General features: G+C 31.6%; 4 protein-coding genes across 4 annotated transcripts; 1 reads left to right on the top strand and 3 right to left on the bottom strand.

The window, feature by feature from the left end:
* The first annotated feature begins 3 nt into the window (after nt 1–3).
* LOC133324593 (biogenesis of lysosome-related organelles complex 1 subunit 2) lies at nt 4–517 on the top strand. Its single transcript, XM_061533430.1, has 2 exons — nt 4–313; nt 372–517. Exons 1-2 carry the CDS (start codon nt 140–142, stop codon nt 507–509), a joined length of 312 nt encoding a protein of 103 aa, XP_061389414.1. The 5' UTR covers nt 4–139; the 3' UTR covers nt 510–517.
* A 30-nt stretch (nt 518–547) lies between these two features.
* Nucleotides 548–924, bottom strand: LOC133324595 (immediate early response 3-interacting protein 1). The gene is made up of 3 exons (XM_061533432.1): nt 837–924; nt 680–778; nt 548–615 (listed from the first exon to the last, which is right to left on the bottom strand). The coding sequence occupies exons 1-3, from the start codon at nt 922–924 to the stop codon at nt 560–562; spliced, it is 243 nt and encodes an 80-aa protein (XP_061389416.1). The 3' UTR covers nt 548–559.
* Nucleotides 925–4388: 3464 nt separating this feature from the next.
* On the bottom strand, nt 4389–6164 carry LOC133324591 (protein wntless). The gene is made up of 2 exons (XM_061533428.1): nt 4856–6164; nt 4389–4768 (listed from the first exon to the last, which is right to left on the bottom strand). The coding sequence occupies exons 1-2, from the start codon at nt 6162–6164 to the stop codon at nt 4392–4394; spliced, it is 1686 nt and encodes a 561-aa protein (XP_061389412.1). The 3' UTR covers nt 4389–4391.
* A 2271-nt stretch (nt 6165–8435) lies between these two features.
* On the bottom strand, nt 8436–16258 carry LOC133324596 (85/88 kDa calcium-independent phospholipase A2). Its single transcript, XM_061533433.1, has 13 exons — nt 16218–16258; nt 12107–12396; nt 11767–11937; nt 11585–11713; nt 10898–11517; nt 10643–10834; nt 10480–10577; nt 9856–10413; nt 9701–9788; nt 9511–9634; nt 8870–8993; nt 8712–8805; nt 8436–8653 (listed from the first exon to the last, which is right to left on the bottom strand). The coding sequence occupies exons 1-13, from the start codon at nt 16225–16227 to the stop codon at nt 8515–8517; spliced, it is 2637 nt and encodes an 878-aa protein (XP_061389417.1). The 5' UTR covers nt 16228–16258; the 3' UTR covers nt 8436–8514.
* Nucleotides 16259–18957: the final 2699 nt, after the last annotated feature.

Genomic DNA, 18957 nt, shown 5'->3' with positions numbered 1-18957 from the left:
AGTCCAACATTCCGAACAACAGACATCACATAATCCACAATTGGATTCACCCATTAGAGGACCAACATTATCAACTAGCACAAGTAGTTTCGAAGCTCTGGACCCTCATGATCCGAATTTGAGTAAACTGGCAACCAAAATGTTCCGTAAAACGGAGGAATATATAACTAATGAACTGCAGGCCCCCATTGAAGACTACCAACTGTTGGAGAATATGAATCGTGCCACAATCGGGAAATATTCAGATATGCGACAAATTGCACAAAACTTGGCCGTTTCCACAACAGATTTGAGTGTAAAATTCCAGGCATTGGTAAGCAATTCAAATATACTTGTTGAAATAATTACAATGTTACTATTATTATATACAGGTCCCATTAATGCAGCAAATTGACGAAATTTCCGATACTGTAGACAAATTGGAAGCCGCTGCCTACAAACTGGATGCTTATTCAATAGCTTTAGAAAATCGCGTTAAATCGGTTTTACAAAGAAAAACACACATGTAAATTATAAAAACCATGTATTATTTTATTTGACCTATTTATAATGCAAATTATTAGCCTAGTAATAACTTAAATATTATTGCTATAATGTTGAGAAATATTAAAGGAACTGAAATAAAACAAGACATGTTAATGACATACATCATTGATAAAAGAAGACACCTAATACTTACTTTTGGCCACAGTACGGATAGATCTTACTAAATTCAGAATTTGGGCTTTAGCAGTTGGTTGTCCGAACTCGGTATTTTGTTGTTGACCACCCCATCCGACTGAAAGGTAAATATACAAGTTGCAATAAAGGTTCACTTTCATTCATAGCATACTTACATTTGGCCAAAAACCGTTCTTCGTGTAGAACGCATACGGCATTTAGACACAATAAGGAAGCCTCCACTAAAGTCCACAAAGTAAACATTTTTGCTCAGTTATGCTTAGAATTGAAGTAATTATCTTAATAAAAATAAAAAATAAAGCGATGATGACGTTTATTTATTTGACATCAGTATCGTGTCGCCGTATTGATTGATATTCGCCGTTGGGGTTTTGCTATGAACGCCGTCAAGTTTATATTTTAGGCTATGTTTACATGAAACACTTTGCACTAAGGACACGTCATTTCTGATTTGTCTGCTTTTCCACAGGCAAATTTTTATTTGGCAAATACTGAGTTTGTAGGCGAGAGCGGTGCGAGGAAGAAAAACAAAAATTTGCCTGTTCAGAATTTGCCGTACACGCAAATTCTGCTTTCCTTTTGAACCTATTCGCTTTACTGACACACAGCCGGCTTTTGTTTACAAACCTGTTGCTTTAATTTGTGCAAGTGAAATTTAATTTTTAATTTTTGCAATTTATATAATAAAATATATAAAAAATAAATAAAATATTAAAAAAAATCTTTAAAATGAAAACACTTTTGACTTTTATTTTCTTTCTTTTGTATTTTGATTCGCAAATTTGGCAAAGAAAAATTTGCTAATGGAAAAGCAAGCGAAAATTTCAAAAGAGAAAACAAAAAATTTGCCAAATAAAAATCTGCCTGTGGAAAAGCAGACTTTGTGATTTGTTATCAAATTAAATTTCTAATTAATGCAATTAAATTCAGTTTGCTGGAAATATAAAATAACCAGAACAAAGTTTTGTGTATTTTATGTGCCATGGTACAATTATACAAGCTATGTTATCTTTTGTAAACAAAGGCAAAATACGCCTCTACATTGTGGGTTATAGTGTCAAAATCATTTGACTCATTTTTAACATTTTACGATAAACACAAATTTTCTTTTCAAAATCGAGTTGGGAATATGATTAATCTGCAAATCATAAATTTTTTCTTATAATGTTGTAAAATTCATTTGTAATCCAATTGATTTTAGAATATATTTTTTATATATTTCAAAACATTACACACACAGTCACACATTTTTATAAGAATTTACTACTTTTAAAAAGTAGCAGATTCTTACAGTACGGGAACAGACCATTTGTATAACACTTTGGAACAACAAGCCACAATTTGAAAAAATTTAAATTATGAGGCAGCTGATATCCAGCTCGTCTCCCTATAAGACCTTATTTATAGGCCTTGGATCGAACAAGCCATGATGCAATAATAAGGTGATGTATTAAAATAAAAAACCTTGTTTTTGTCTCGACCTTCTTTCAAAATTTTCCTTATAATATTCCACATCGAATTCAAGTAGAAATTACTCACTTTGACATTAATCAAAACATCAGTTGCTCTAAATGGACTACCCATTCATTGTGCCATGGAACAAGCCAACTAGTGAAAAAATTTGAATCAGTTGGTAGCTATAGTCCCGTTCCTGAACAAGCAATAATCTACTAAATTTACAAGTTCTGCAACTTTTTACTCGAAAAACGTTCTTTAATTCGCAAAACTAGTAAAACTTTGAACCAAATTAAAGAGAACATAAAACAAAATGACATTCTCCTTGTAAACTTTTTACTCGAAAAATTTGTCCGAGTAAAAATGGTAAACAGGACTGTTATATCTGATTGACTGTTATATTGATTTTGAAGTATTGCCACATAATATTTACATATTTACTAGATTTCCGTTCCAGATCTTTTCAAATTATTTTGCACTCTGAGAGCGAGTTTGATACTTTTACTAGCTTTACTATTTTTTCGATATCATAAAGAAACAAATTTTTATCCAAGTGAAAATAGTAGATTCTTGAAGTACTGGAATATACCATTATCTGCTCTGCTACAAAAATATTCTATTAATCGGAATTGTAGTTACCAAAATTTAACTGTCATAAATTCGAAACTGTACTTCCCTAAAAAATTATTATAAATTTATTGTTTAATATTTAAAATAAGCCAAAATTGTTATATACTATGTCAGAAAGTTTAGAAAATATTTCAGATCTTGATATGGAATTCAATGATATTGTCGAGAAATTAAAAAGTTTTATGGATAATTATAATACCCGAGAAAAATACATTTTTACTCGATGGTTGGTCAAATTAAAGAAATCATATACTAATATTGAAGAAAAGAAATTAAGAAATCGTTTTGCAAGATATTTTCTTAATAACGAAGAAAATGGAATACATATTTTTGATGTGGAACCATTTAAGATACTGCCAGAAGATTTTAGTGTGTCTCTAACAAAACTCCAAAAACTTTTAGTAATTAAAATATATACATATGGTTTTTGTTTAGTTTTTAAACATTTACATTTTCTTTTTAGCCTAAAGATAAATCTGAAACAGATGGCACAACAGAAAATGAAGTACAATCGAATATTATGGAACTGTTAACCAAACTACCAGATAGAGCCAAATTTCTAACAGAACAGCCCGTACCCAAAAATGGTAATTTTTTCATAACAATATTAATTCCAATGCCAGTGATATCTTGTCCAAGACCATATAAATTATCTAATGATGGTTGATTATGTTTTGAATATGTTTTAGTTACTAGACAATTAAAAGCATTTCGTAAAATTATTTGAATACTTTTTTTATTTAGTCGGATATGTTTTGAATATCTACTTCTAATTAACTCAAGAGCAAAAATATTAATAAGGAAGATTTATCCTCTTAACAGGACTGAAGGCTTCATATAGATGTTGATGTTCTAATAAATAAATATACATATAATCGTCAACAGGAGATTAAAAACATAGAAGGTCAAATCATTTTTTTTAGAAAAAAGTTGAACTTGCACATGGCTCGGCATTCCAATACGACACTCTTCTGTTACTTCATTCTTCGGTTTAATTTATTTCATAAAACTTTTATATCACCTTTTTCTTGCATATTAAATTAAAAAACAACAAGCCAATAGTTTCTATGCTTAATTTATTACAAAAATGTTGTCATACACAGATGAAAAACTACAATAAAATTAAGTATTTAGTGTTTATATAATAAAGGTAATATAGAATTACATTCGTTGATAATACTGATGAAAATATACATGTTAAAATTTTTAAGAATTTAAATTGGCACAAAAATTGAAATTTAAAGACTGCGTTCTCATAAAGGACTTCATTGCAAAAACCAAATAGTTTTAAATTTTAATTGATTACATGTAAATAAAAGCTGTGTTTGTGGAAGCTTAGTTGTTGCATTTTATAGATCATAACTATAAAAAATATTAAATCAATTAAATTTTCCCAATAATATCGAAATGAGTTCCTTTTTATCCACTTATATTTTTAGAGCGATATTAGCCTATAAAACTACAACATCTACAAATAATTTATATCGCTAACCGGCTTTTAATTCGTTACACACTACAAATTCTATTATAATATTAAATATGTTGTGTGAGCTCAAGAAAGATAGCCCAATATCAATTTTATATCTTAATGAATATCCATATAAATGCATCATGTAGCATTTTCTTTAATCAAAAGCTACTTTACGCGTGAAGGAAGTAAGTGATGATATTTCGCTTGGATTTGTATCGGAGGGCAAATTGTTAAATTCTATTTCTTCATTAGCAGCAGCTGCTACAATATTTTCATTCGATTGTGAAGTTTCATTAGAGTTTGCGCAGGGCCATTGCTTGTGACTAGGGGCATACAGAATAAGCAATGCGAATATGTAGATATTCCACATTCCATAAACGCCGGTCAAAAATGCCGATGTCAATTGGATCTCAATGTCTTCATCCCATTTCCAGTGTCCCTCGGCCACCTGTCCCATGATAAAGCCAATAACTGTCAATGCTGCACATAGCAATGTGGCCAGCATTAAAAACTTGAAACGGTAAATGAGTCCTGAAATAGAAAATAAATTAATTTTTAGTTTGCAAATTGGCAATTTCACCGAAAACTTGGTGGTAACTACAAATGATTTTAACTCACCTTCATAATGCAAACGGCGAGCCTGGGACATTGACGGCAATGAGGTTCTTTTGGCACCAATATTACGAAATACTTTTCCAACCATATAGCACAAAAATATAAAATAAACACCAGCAGATATGCCAGCCAGTATAATAAAACTGAGTGCAACTTTCGATCCAATCGGGGTGGTCCATATCGAATAGAAAGGATTGCGCAATTGTACACCTCGTTCGCAGATATCGAAAATGAACAGGAACAAACAACAGCTTACCACGGCAGACAAGTGTTTCCAGTACCGTGAGCGTATAGAATTCTTCTGGGGCGATTCCTGTATCAACATATGCTCTCCGGCAAAAACTAACCAAAACGACAATAGCATTGCGTAAAATATTCCCTGACGTATGTCGCTTACTAACAACATGTAGGGCATTTCAATACCAAGAGTTAAATATTCCAAGGGTAAATTTAAAAATGTCAAAGCACCGCCCAAATATATTAGCATATATTCCAGCAGAGCTGGGGATCTTTGCAAGATATGAACACGACGCCAGAACCAAATCATTATGCCAACGATAAAGGGAAACAGCACCGTTTTTAGGGACAACCAGACTTTGGTGAAGCCTCCGTTTTGATAAATAGCCGTCAGTGTAAGATCGTGCATATGTCCAATATTCAAATTCATACGCATGTCGGTATCGATGGGGAAACGCAAATTCAACAAATAGTAGTCGTAATGAAGGGCCCCCAATTCAAAGAGGGGTATCATTTCACAAGAATATAATGTTTCCTGCTGACTAGTGTGAACAGGATGACAATCCAGATAGCGTTCTTCTATCGAACGTGCGTACAATTTCCAATCGTTGGGAGCATCTTGCTTATTTCGATATGCCAAGCGGGCATCAATTGTCAATTTAAGTTCTTTAGGTGGCTCCACCAATCCCACTTCAGAGGAATAGGCCAAATCCACTTGTAAGACGCCAATAAGATTTTGTTGCCAACGCGAATAATCCAGCTGCTTGCCATCTCTTGGTAGCGGCATTTGAAATAAATACACGATTTCATTGGCCATTTTAGTATAGTGCTGTTCGATTTCTTCCTGTGATATGGATGCACATTGTCCGGCGCCGCGTGAGTACAGCCAAAAAGTAGTGTCATTTTGTCGTTGAGGTTTGTCCTTGCACACCATTCCTAAAATATTTTGATGGCCTGCCGGTACCGGAGCAAACAGACCACCCAACAAGAAACATATCACTTGACAGACAAGTAGCAGACCCACCAATATGGAAAGTTTACGGCCGCTTAGATTTTCCAATATTGTGCCGGACATTGTGCCAATGCCTTTCCTTTAACGTTGATAACTAATAACTAAATCCCAGACTCCGATTTTTTTGTTAGTACTTTACTTTTTTGTTTTGTCTATATGTATGTATCAATATATATAAATTAATTAATTTATAAACAAGCGGTAGGTATTGTAAACAAAGAATGTGTCGGCCCTTTTGTTATTTTCGAAGTTAACGAGAGAAAGAGATAGCAATATTATTGCATACTCCACAAGTAGTTAAACGTAAAGGTTGTTTTGCTGTAACGTTGTGGGAATATATGTACGTTTACATAAGACCATATTTAAAAAGTTAAAGCTTGTTTAGACTAGGTATGCTAAAAGGGTACTTCGATTTACGAAATCCATTCAATTTTAAATGACAATTCAACAGCGTATAAAAGTACATTTACATATACGATTTTAAATCGACTCGATTAACGAAATTCAGAAATACACCCTAATTGTTTTCACATACCTTTAATCATGATCTAAATGCCGATCAGCTGATATTTGCTGCAAAATATTTGTTTGCAATTTGAAAATAAAAAGAAGAATTACACCAATGGAAATGTTTTTGCAATGCTGATTGTTTGAAAATTTAAATAAAACACCTAAAATCACAAAAGTTCTAAGAAATAGGTTTTATTTTCCTTTGATCTTTCATGTTTGTATTTGGCAACCGTTAAAATTAAAGACAAACAACATGTGAAAACAGTTGCAAGTTTCAGTACATTAAGCGAGAGTTGTATTTTTTCGTTCAAAACCTGCGTTGCATCGCAGTAGTATCATAATTTCGATCATGATTTACGATGATTTAATTTTGTATGATAAATCATGGAAAAAGCATGATTAAGAAAATAAACCCAGTTCGTCTTCGGACGGCGGACAAGAAGGACGCGACCAAAAAGTTTAAAAAGTATACGCCCACGGGCTTAGGAATAGCATGAGTGTGACCATATGGTCACGCTAGCACAGCTCGGGTTAAGGAAATTATAAGCAAATCGAAATTTATAGTGTGCGCATAATCGAATTGGATATATTGATCTAAAAATGTCATTTCCATAGCGTATACGTCAAATATAATCCACTGGATTTGTGGATAGGAATAACGAAAGGTATACACCGTGGAATATATAAATATATATATATATATATATATATACGTAACAAAATGCGCAAATTTAATGAAACGTCATGTTTTCTTCCCAAAATTGAGTTGTTGCGAATATTACTAAATGTTTGTTTCATCCATAATAGAGTAATTTCTTCTTCAAATGTGTTATAACCCATATTAAAACAAAATTACGTTTTTATGAATTCATACAAATTTTATTGTAGTTTTATGAATATTAAATCTACTGAAATTTTATTACATTGTATAGTGGAAATAATTTATTTTTTTATAATAACTATGATTTTTTATTTTTTGTAAAAATCAAATTAATTTAAAAACCAAATAAATATTTATTTCTATACTAGAAATAAAATTGAAATTTAGACGAACTAAGATTTTTACATTAATCTACAATAACCGAAGGATGGCTTGAAATATTACGAACTTGTGTCATAAATAAAAAAATAATACATTTAGGGTGCATGTAACAAATGGAATATCTGTTAAATGAAGTTATTGAGAATTCTTTAAAGTACTTTTGAGGTGTCCACACATAAATTCAATTCTAATGATTATTAATAGCAAGGATGATGGGTAAAATGAATTAAAAAAACAATTACTTGAAAATAATGAAACGCGTGTGTTGACTAATGACTTTCTTTGGCCAAATTCCTTCTTAAACTACTTTATTGAAAGTGTATGAGTTCTTTGAATTTCAGAGAGGTTGTATACTAGCAATGAAGTTTTTATAGTAATATATTTGATTTCTATACTATTAAAACAAAAATGTATATATTTCAATGGACTGAAAATAATAAACCAAACAATATCAATTTAAAATAAATTGAAAGGAAACAATTCAAGTTTAAATAAAAATAAAGATTAAATACGTTTAATCATGTTCTTTTCACTGAACTTGTGTATAATTAAAATGGTATGTATTTTTATTGAACTCAGAAGAATAAACAGAAAAGTGATAAATAAACTTTGGAATACCTTGATTTCAGTTATATTTCATTCTTTTAAATCATACGAATTTAGACCGACATCATCCTGCCATTAAATACGCTTAGTTTAGATTACTCTTGTGTAATATAAATTTGAATTTTTTTGGATGATAAAATTACCGTTTATGTTATTATAGATCTTACTTCAATAAAATAAATATATTCGCTGTAATATCGAAACAGCTATTAAAGCGTAGTTTGATATATGTGCAGTCTAAATTCGTCGTATATGCTATTTCAAACAATTTATCATTTCAATAATTTTGTTTCGATTCGCATGTACATAGGCTTTGGCACACCATAGCATATTTATTAATTTCTGATCATTTTTCTCATCCATGGCAATATCTTCCGAAAGTTGTGGATTAAATCTGAAACAGCAAAGAAATGTAAAAAACACTTGATTGAAATAACTAAAAAATTAAATACCTGTAATATGGAACACCAATTGTACTACACCAAGCACGAGCACGATCGACGACTCTTCCATCCGAGGCTGTTGCTTGATCGACAAGCAAATTACCTATTTAAACAAATGCTTTATTACAACAACAACTTACAAATATTTATTTAATAAAAAGCATTACCGATTGTTGAAATTCCATATGCCAATTTTGCTGTATCCCAAATACTTTCTGGACGAAAAACATCAATATCTTTCAATTCAGTAACAGGTATTAAGCCTGTTCCAATTGAAACTACAACAGAAACCTAGGAGAAAAAGAAATAGTTGATGTATCAAAGAACAATAATTAGGGAGATGTTTCATTTGTTGTAAAAGAGAATTTGAAGATTCATTGCGATTCAACCCATATATTCAACAGTTTGGATGGATATTTTACTTTCTACAAAAATAATAGTTTATTTTTGTCGATGAACTTATAATATCAAAAAAATATTAAATTAAACTTAAATATAAACCATCGAATAGGCAAATTTTTACACACTTCCTCTATATACGACGCTAGTTCTCAAAAAGTGGTAAAACTTTTTAAATTTATAAAAGGAAAATCGAAGAAAATTTCAATTAATGGAAGATTATTAAAGTTGCTGGAACTGATCATTATTCTATGACTAATTAGAACTTCAATATAAGTTCAAATCTAGTTTAAAATTTTAATCGTCATTTGGTTCTATGGAGAGTTAAAGTCATATGCTAAATGTGTTTGACCTCGTCCAACTATATCGTTTGAATATTATTATATATACACATTAGGCCATATCTTACCGGTACAGCTTCATTTTCACGGCCAACACTACGTAAAGCCATATTATATTCATGTATTTCAGTCATGGCATCTAAGGTGGGATTGTTAGCTATTAAACCGCCATCAAGAAATCTTCCGAAAGCCCTATAATAAATAAATTATGAAATTCGATTAGAATTTGCTTAGCACATTGATTTTATAGAATCATACCTAAAATATGACGGAGCTGCACCTGTAGCACGAGCTGCCCTCCATACAAGTTGATCTTTGGGATCAGGTGGTGGAATGCGACGATTTGCTGTAATATTCAATTATTTATAAATATCCCAAAGGTGAAAACACAATATAACAAAATTAAAACTTACTTATGGGTGTTACTATACCCAAAATATCACTTGCAGATTGATAGCTGCGGAATAAATGAAGATCTACTGGTTTACGATCGGCCATTACACCGGTTACCATAACCTTAGGATGTTTGATATCGGTCATAACGGTAAATTCGCCTAAATTATCTTTTAAGATTGATTCGAAATTTTCACTTGGATAGGGACGGGATCCAACAAAACACTGTTCCTTCATTCGCAAATATAATCCCATACACTGGCGCATTGTTTTGCCACAACCAAGACCCAATGCCAATATACCTCCCGTACTAGTTCCAGCTATCCAATCGAACAAATGGACAATGGGTGTTTGGGAAATTTTCTCAATTTCCAATAGGATCTGTACAAGTACCAAGCCACGTATACCACCACCATCCAAACATAGTAGACGTCCGCGACCGTATGGTTTATCGCCTTTCTGATGTGAAATAGCCGAATGTAGGGAAAGATTTGAAGAAGTAGCATCGGGTGAACCACGCATGGAAGTAGCATCGCCTTCAATAGAATTCACATTATCCATACTACCCGTTGGAGATCCTAGAAACAAGTACACGTTTTGATTGAAATATATCATATTACAAAAAGAAGTGTGAAATTGCTTACCTTTTTTCGAATCGGCATTAACTTTAAACATTGCCAATAAAGCGTCCATAATGCTTTGTCCTTTTTCAACTTTTTCAGTATTAACCACAACTGGTGGCCTATAAAATAAAACATATATGAAAATAATTTATATATCTCAATAAACAAATGAGATCCTAATTACTCTTTCATGTCATTGAGGAAACCATTTGCAGCATTTGCCAACATTCCCACAGCTGACTGTCGGCTAGTGGAAGCCAACATATTTTCAATGTGTTCACGTTTTTCTACAGATTCAGGGGCTTCTGGCGGTATGCCATTAAATGTTCCATTGGGATGACAGCCGGGTGGACATTTACTTTTGGGATCAGTACATCTAAAAATATATTCATTTGTTAATATACATTTAGCTATTTTAACGAATATTGTGTTAAATTACCTTTTCGCTCCCACCGAATGTAAAATATATAGAATCTCATCAGTTTTACTTCCGGTTGCATCACTACCCACCATATGACGTGGTGTTACTCCATCTTTATTCTTTTTATTTATATCACAGCCAAACACCACTAAACACTGGACAATATTCACCAGTTTTTGCTCAATGGCAATGTGTAATGGTGTCTTTCCATCCTTGTCGACCACGTCGATTTCAGCATCATGAGCCAATAACGTAACTACACATTCAAAACGATTCCGGGCCACCATTACATGTAAGGCTGTTCGACCATCGAAATTGGTAGCATTGACATTACATCCTTGCATTATTAAAGCATGTAATGTCTCCCTTGATGAACACCAATGCAATGGACTGCCTCCGAATTTCATATCCTGGGTATATAGTTTATTTGCATTTTGCTTAAGAAATTCTGCAACGGAAGTTGGTGTGGATGTTTTATATAACTTGCTAATATTTTTCGCTTCAATATTAACATCGGCTCCCGCAAGCAATAGAGCTTTGACACATTCCGGTTTGTCCGAAAGGCAAGCCAAATGAAGTGGTGTATAGCCATCCGAATTGATGTGATTAAGATTTACTGTGCTCTTTTCAATAAGAATCTGGAAAAATAAGCGTAAGGAATTATTTTTGTTTCTTATTATTTTAATTGAATTTTAATTGATTTACATTTAAAATTTCTTTTGTTGTACTGGCGGCATAATGAAACACTGAATTGCTGTTGTTATCCAAATGCTCCATTTTACATAGCGGCAATAGAGCTTTGACCATTTCAATATTTCCGGTTTTAACTGCCAACTAAAAAGAACAATTAGTGAATTTTTCGAAGTGAAAAATGTTATAATACTTACTTGAAATGGTGACATATAATTGGTATGATCAGCATAGTCAATAAACTGCAATACTTTGGGATGACTAATATAGTCGACTAAATTGAAATATGCCACCAAATGGGTTATAGACCATGATGGATTATCGGATAAAATGTCACATAATTTTTGTAGCCCATTGACATTATAAAACTGTGCGAAAAATTTGATAAATGTATTATTAGAAATATGTATGTACATAGGTAGTACAAAACGGTTGTAAGAGCATGAAAGGTAAAGAACCTAATGGTATGCGGCTTATTGTAAAGTTGTTCTTATATCCATACCATTAAATTCAATCAAATGCGAAATTTAGACTTACCTCTTTAACTATAGACACAAAGAGTGGTAAACGATGTAAAAAGGCATTAAATTTATCTTCAGCCTCTTGTTGCGATGGCGAACGAAATAAACTAAATGACGTAGTATTGGAATCGGTATGCGGTCTTTGTAATACTATTTCATATGTCTTCTTATCGTTTGAATTAAATGGTGGTGCATACAGTACCATGGCTTCATCGCGTGCCAAAATCTGTAGTAATCCCAGAGATTCACTTTTTATTTCTAATACTTTATTGGGCGGATAATCGGCACCCAGTAGTCGCTGTAAAGCTAAATATAAGAAAAAAAAAACAAAAGGCAACATAAATTAATTGGCCATTCTATGTGAAACGGAGAAAGAGAAAAAGAGAAGAGTCCTAGCCCTCCACCATAGGTGAAAATGTTGTACATAAAAATGTTGACGTATTTTAACACGTATTTCTATTGTGATTTACAGAAACCATAAACTAAGTATTTTTTTATCACTTTTCATAAATTTTGAAAAAATTCCAAACAAATCGTAGTCTAAAAATCAATTTGTTAAGCATATTGTTGAATAAAAATAAATAAATGTATAAACATGTATATTAAATTCGACATAATCTTCTTTGTTTGTAAACATATTCATTTATATTCTGTCAAAAGAAGATATCATTTTTCGCAATCCCAGGGCATTTTAAAAATTATAATCTATTGTCATATTTTTATATACTATGATGGAAGGTAGTATGTTTCTATAAATGAATATACATAAATATAATGAATATACATATATATATATATATATATACATAATATGCTTTCAAACTACTTATTTAAATTATTATTAATATTATTTTAAATACCAAAACCACTAGCGATCACACCGAAATTCATCCAGGACATTGTGAATAATTGTGATGATTATATTAATGATAATTGCTGCACTTTTTCATTCCAATTTACATATATGTATATGAACAAAACCAGATGGTATGCAAGTAACGAGTTAGTTCATGAGTAATTTGGTGAATGTTAGCTCTTAAGTCATCATTAAATCTAGTAATGAAATGGAAAAGATGATGATATTTAAAATATGTGGATTTTTTAAAAATATATGCATATACATATGAATATTGATTTTTAGGATTTTTATTTGTATATTTTTACAATATAGATGGTAATGTTATTTATAGTTCATGATCCAAATAATTGACACAAAATTATATGTATGAAATGCAAAATGAATCATTAAAGTTATTATAAAAAGCCATACTACGCAAACGACACTAGCACAAAATTTGATTTTTTGCTTGATGAAGTAACATAAATTCAGATATACAAGATTAAATTTCAAATTTACAATTCAGAAAAAAACTGTCCATACGGTCCCCCCATAATTCATACTCTATTACTGTTTTTTTTTTTTTTTTTTGTTTTTAAACAATCTTAATTTTTTACACTAATTGTCCAACATATTGACTTATTGGAAATGTTTCTATAATTACTTATTTATTTATTTTTGTAATAAAAATACCTTTAAACCCATATAAACATATTACATAGCTAAAAAACAAGCCTAAAAAAACGCAAATCTAAATCGGAAACTCAATAACAATTAAATGTTATTAAAAAAAAATAATGTTGTTTGGAACTAAATCGTTTGTTTATAAATAAAACATATTGTCTTGTTTCAAATGGCAATATTTCAAATGTCAAAATTGTTATTATTGTTTATCATAAAATGGACTTAGTACTTTTCACTAGACGATATCGAAAATGGATCAAATTATACGGTAAATAAGCCATATATTATAGAGATAAGTTTTACCACTACTACCGCTGCTGCCTACAAATAATAGGGAAGCCACAGTAATAGGGAAGCCACAGCTCTTATCAAAAAGAGCAACAATACGTCTACATAGCAATAGCAAACCCAACTTGTTAATGCTTCACTAAGAATAGCAATGGCGTGATGATGCTGCTGCTGTGTCCATTTAATATTCATTTTTCTAATTACTCGGTAGCAACGACACAACAAATAACCAAATGATGATTAAGCGCATTAATACATAGATAGAGTACAAGCAAGGCAAAGTCCATAGAACAATGCTAAGGGGTAGCCAATTATCTGGACAAATCAAAAATGCTTCAAACAATATTAAGACATATAAAAAATTGTTTGGATTGTAAAAAGTTTGTAGGAAAATTTGTATAATTTGGGGGATATGAAAGTCCCAAAAAGTCTTGATCGAATCGAATTTTCTAACCCGCGTAAACATTGACGGGTAAACATTTTCTTCGTAGAAATTTGCAGTCATTGTTCTAAGGTATTGAAATAAATGTTGTCTCAATCGGAAACTATATACGGTAGCTATATCTAAATCGGAAACGATTCCAACAAAACTTCGCATACATCAATCAGGATCTCTTTTAGTACTCTATGCAAAATTTGGTTTCAATCGGAGAAATATTGACATTATGGTGCTCCATTTGTATTAATTTAATCGGGCGAAACCATATATGGGTTCAGATTTTCTAAAGCTGAACCGATTTCAACAAAACTCTACGAAAGTCAACCTGTTGTAATTTCTATACGCTGTGAAAAATGTTTTCTCAATCAGACAAACGTTGACAGTATGGCGATCCATTCGCATACATCAATATGGACCTAATTCAGTACGCTGTACAAAATTATTTCTCAATCGGACAAATATTGGCAGTATGGTGCTCCATGAACATAAAATCGGATGAAACTATATATGAGAGCTATACCTAAATCTGAAACGATTTTCCAATCCAATTGTAATAGGATTCGTCATTGGGCCAAATAAGTGTCCTGTGCCAAATTTCATCTAAATCGGATGATAAATGTGAACTGTACTTTGCTCACAAAAATACATGTACGGACGAACGGACATGCATAAATCGACTCAGAAAGTGATTCTATGCATATTCTCAAAAGGAACCATGGGTCTATCCATATTCCTTTTGCCCGTTACAAACATAATACCCTGCTCACAATGTGTAGAAGGGTATACAAACAAGAGTTGTTCCAACAAAATTCGGAATGGCCGAACTTAACAACGTATTTACTTTTTGCTAGGTCCTTATTAGGTCTTTATAAACACTAAGTACTCTTGATTTTTTTAACTGTGTTTGTTTCATATGAAAATTTGAGTTAACTCTAGTTAAGTAAAAACGATCAGATTTTTTTTTCAGAGATAGGCATTTTTATTTTTTTCCATGGGAGACGTACCCGGTTATTTGAACCGGAAATTAGGGTACGGGTACCCGGTTATATCTCAAACCGTTTTGGAGATACGGTCATGTATTAAAAAATTATAGACAATTTGGCATTTCCAAAATTGTGCGATATGTGGCTGTATCTGTTGTGGATCAAAAGCTATGGACCTTAGAACCCTACAAAAACAATGAAATTCTGTTGCGTAGCCGTTTTGTATCTTTTGGACTATAATGGACCCATGTTCGACTTTTAGGGAGTTTTATCTCCAAAACGGTTTGAGATAACCCCATCATATCACTACTCAATGGAAAGGTAAAAATACCTACCTCTGGAAAAATTTTCTGATCGTTTTTACTAAACTAGAGTTCTTTCCGAAATTTTTGAAGTCTTACATATAAAATTTATTATTTTGCATTCCCAAAAATATATCGGTATATTTGCAGCTTGCCCTGTTCAACGTAAACCGCAAATGTTTGTTCGGATTATTTCCCACCATTACCGTTATCACATCTACCAATAATAACAATTACAGTCACGAATTATAAGTTTTTCTAAGTGTATCGTAGGCTAAAGGGAAACAACGAGATCACGAAACGAATCAATGACGTTACGTGCAATTTCATTTATAAAATAAAAAAATCCCCAACCAATCAATCTCTGTGGAATGCATGAACGTATCTGTCTGTCTGTTGTGGCTGACTAGAAAGTTTGTGCGTGTGTGCGTAGTATGTGTTGGCATGTGCAAAAAAAGAAAAAAATTGTATGACAAACGATTAAATGGATAATAACAACAATGCATAACAACGATGTAAAGAAATTATTGGAAAAATCTATAATTTATGATTAGTTTTTTTATTCGGTAGCATTTTATTAATTCACTGCTAACCATTAAACATTTTCAAGGCCTTGTCGGTGCGGTTTTATTCCGTTTTTTTGTTTTTTTTTATCGGTTTCTTTCGCAATCACTTCCTGTATTAGAACTTTAACTTCGTTGTCAATTTCACCACTTATATTTAGATTTTTTCTTTGTTAACTATTTTCAATAAATTAGAATAGTATTATCTTTCCGGGTGCATCAAAAAAATTTTTTCAGACGTCGCGTTTCAGTTTTTTTTGTTTGTTTTCTTCTTTTAAATCGTTTCGCGATTTGTCTAGAAACAATTTAAACAAGTACGTAATAAAACCGAAAAACTTATGTTACAGAAGAAAAAACATTTTTTTGTTTAGCCCGTATTTTGTTGTTGGTATCAATACCGGTATTTAAAATCAGCTGTTTTCAATAGTGGTTTTTACACAGTTGTATTATTACTACATGACTACAACTCTGTTGAATGATATGCTTACACGTAGTTCAATAAAAAACATATGGTCTGTTCCCGTACTGCAATAATCTACTAATTTTTGCTAATTTATTCGATATCATGAAGGAAAAATTGTTATCGTAGTAAAAAATGTACATTCTTGCAGGTTTTGGAACAGACCAATATTGTTCTAATAGCAAAACTAGTTAAAGTAAGGCGACCAGATTCTAAAAAAGGAAGATAGATGACAAAAAGAAAAAATGTATTTTTTTTATAAACATAAAACGTACATTTAGATTTACTTATAAATATATAAAATTCAGGGTGCGAAGAATGATTTAAATAAGCTCTTTCTCACGAATGCTCACGGCAAGAATTCGAATGTTTTCAATTTATCGAGAATAATAAAGTTACAATGAATGAACAAGCATTTGCAATCTCTCCCAAATATTCGCATTGTGCGAAAAATAAAATTAAACAATAAAATTTCGCTACAAGCGTCGTCGGTTCGTTCATTCGCGAGCATTTGTTGCTGATGAACATTCTTTTGAAAAAGCGGGATTTTACACTTATTGGGATTGGTATTGGTGTTGAGAGTTTTCTCTCTCTCATTAATATAGTTGAAAAACATTGCCACAGGTAGGAACAAAAAAGTACGAAAAGATACCTACATTTTTACTTCAAATGATAATAAATCATAATTATCGAGAAATATTGGCCAATATTTATACCCGTTATTTGGATAAATAATATATGTTATAATTTAAGCGTAAATGTATTCACGAATAATAAAAAATCTACTTTTTTTGGTAAGTTTTTGTCAATTTGTACCTTTTGTGAACAAAAAGTACGCTTGTTACAAAATTAAAAATAACGCAACTCTAATTACTCTCAATTTACCAATGAGAGAGAGAAAAACTCTCAACACCAATCCCAATAAGTGTAAAACCCTGCAAACTCAAAAGACAAATGCTCGCGAATGCTTGCGAGCACTGTTAAAAACAACAAGAAACAATAATAGCATAAAAAAACACACACGCAGAAAGTGTGTGGAATAACAAAACACATGTCCAACAACTATTGAGTTCACGAAAGTTTGTTGTTGTTCTTGTGGCTGTTTTGAGCATTCGCGACAATTCGGGAATGTTTGTTTTCATTCATGAGAAAATGTGAGAAAAATTTCCACCACCAAACGAAACGAACGATATTTTTTGTGTGCTCTCACTCGTTTGTTATGTGTGTGTGAACATTCAGTGGCGAATGCTCGTTTGGTAAAAAATTTATCGCCATAAATTCATTCGTAAAATGAGCACAAAACAAGAAGAAGTACCCTGATAAAATGAGTTAAAAAAGTAGTTAATTACGACTGGGAATATTTTTGGTTCCAAGCGAATAATCTTGGGATCTCTGTAGAAGAAGTAGACCTATGTCGACAATGTTCTCCAAGGACATTTTGCAACCAATAGGTCACAAGGAATAGTAAATTACAGCCACTTTTTAAAGCATATTTCCGTGGATTTCTTTATATTGGGCACACCTAAAAACATAGAACCCAAAATATCAAATTACAGCCCATTTGGTTTCAAAAAGTGTCAAAAAACCCTGAAAATTCAAAAAACAAAAATAATAATTAATAATTTTTTAGGAGGATAATTCAGTGGGAAAATGCCGTAAATGTGGGCACACCGTTTCTAAATTTTTCACTGAAATTTTATAATATTTATTTATTAATGTTTTATTTTACAAAAATAATTATTGATCGAGGTGACAGATAGAGGGCATATATTTTATAAATGACATTCAGTTAAAATAAATGATTGTCCTCTAAAAAAGAGGACGTATGGTAACCTTAAAGTATATTTACATATACGATTTTAAATCGTATTGATTAACTTAATCCAGAAATACACCCTCATTGTTTACACATACCTTTAATCATGATGTAAGGCTACGTTTAGACTACTAAATCCACCCGATCTCAAACGTCAATTCCAATGGATTTTATTTGACGTATACGCAATTGAATTAACATTTGAGATCGAGTGGATTTCGTAAATCTAAACGTACCTTAAGTGCCAATCAGCTGATGTTTGTTAGTATACATACAAAATTACACCTATGTCTGTTTTACACGGTAGATTGGATCCAGAAGAAGCCGTGTAAAAAAAAACATTGATCTTATACAAAAATGGTTGATTTGTTCCTAATCTCTAAAAGGTATTAAAATTAGTGAAAAACAAGAATTTTTAAGAACAAGAATTCATGTTTATTTTTTTAAATCAAATATATAATGCTTATTTTCACAAGCATAGTAATTAATGATAA

Source organism: Musca vetustissima, unplaced genomic scaffold (genome assembly GCF_032173495.1).
Source record: "Musca vetustissima isolate MV318-11 ecotype Yass unplaced genomic scaffold, APGP_CSIRO_Mvet_v1 utg13625, whole genome shotgun sequence".
Lineage (NCBI taxonomy): Eukaryota > Metazoa > Arthropoda > Insecta > Diptera > Muscidae > Musca > Musca vetustissima.
This window is presented reverse-complemented; position numbering and strand designations above follow the sequence as displayed.

Excerpts from the sequence above, each read along its gene's own strand:
- LOC133324596 (XM_061533433.1), bottom strand. Across the intron at positions 10,414-10,479 it reads TAATGCCGATTCGAAAAAAG|GATCTCCAACGGGTAGTATG; the intron begins GTAAGCAATTTC and ends ACTTGTTTCTAG. Across the intron at positions 8,806-8,869 it reads ATATGGAATTTCAACAATCG|GTAATTTGCTTGTCGATCAA; the intron begins GTAATGCTTTTT and ends TTGTTTAAATAG.
- LOC133324593 (XM_061533430.1), top strand. The coding sequence starts at position 140 with ATGTTCCGTAAAACGGAGGAATATATAACTAATGAACTGCAGGCCCCC. Across the intron at positions 314-371 it reads GTGTAAAATTCCAGGCATTG|GTCCCATTAATGCAGCAAAT; the intron begins GTAAGCAATTCA and ends TATTATATACAG.
- LOC133324591 (XM_061533428.1), bottom strand. The coding sequence starts at position 6,164 with ATGTCCGGCACAATATTGGAAAATCTAAGCGGCCGTAAACTTTCCATA. Across the intron at positions 4,769-4,855 it reads TCGCCGTTTGCATTATGAAG|GACTCATTTACCGTTTCAAG; the intron begins GTGAGTTAAAAT and ends TTTCTATTTCAG.
- LOC133324595 (XM_061533432.1), bottom strand. The coding sequence starts at position 924 with ATGTTTACTTTGTGGACTTTAGTGGAGGCTTCCTTATTGTGTCTAAAT. Across the intron at positions 779-836 it reads AGAACGGTTTTTGGCCAAAT|TCGGATGGGGTGGTCAACAA; the intron begins GTAAGTATGCTA and ends TTTACCTTTCAG. Across the intron at positions 616-679 it reads TATCCGTACTGTGGCCAAAA|TTCCTTTAATATTTCTCAAC; the intron begins GTAAGTATTAGG and ends GTTTTATTTCAG.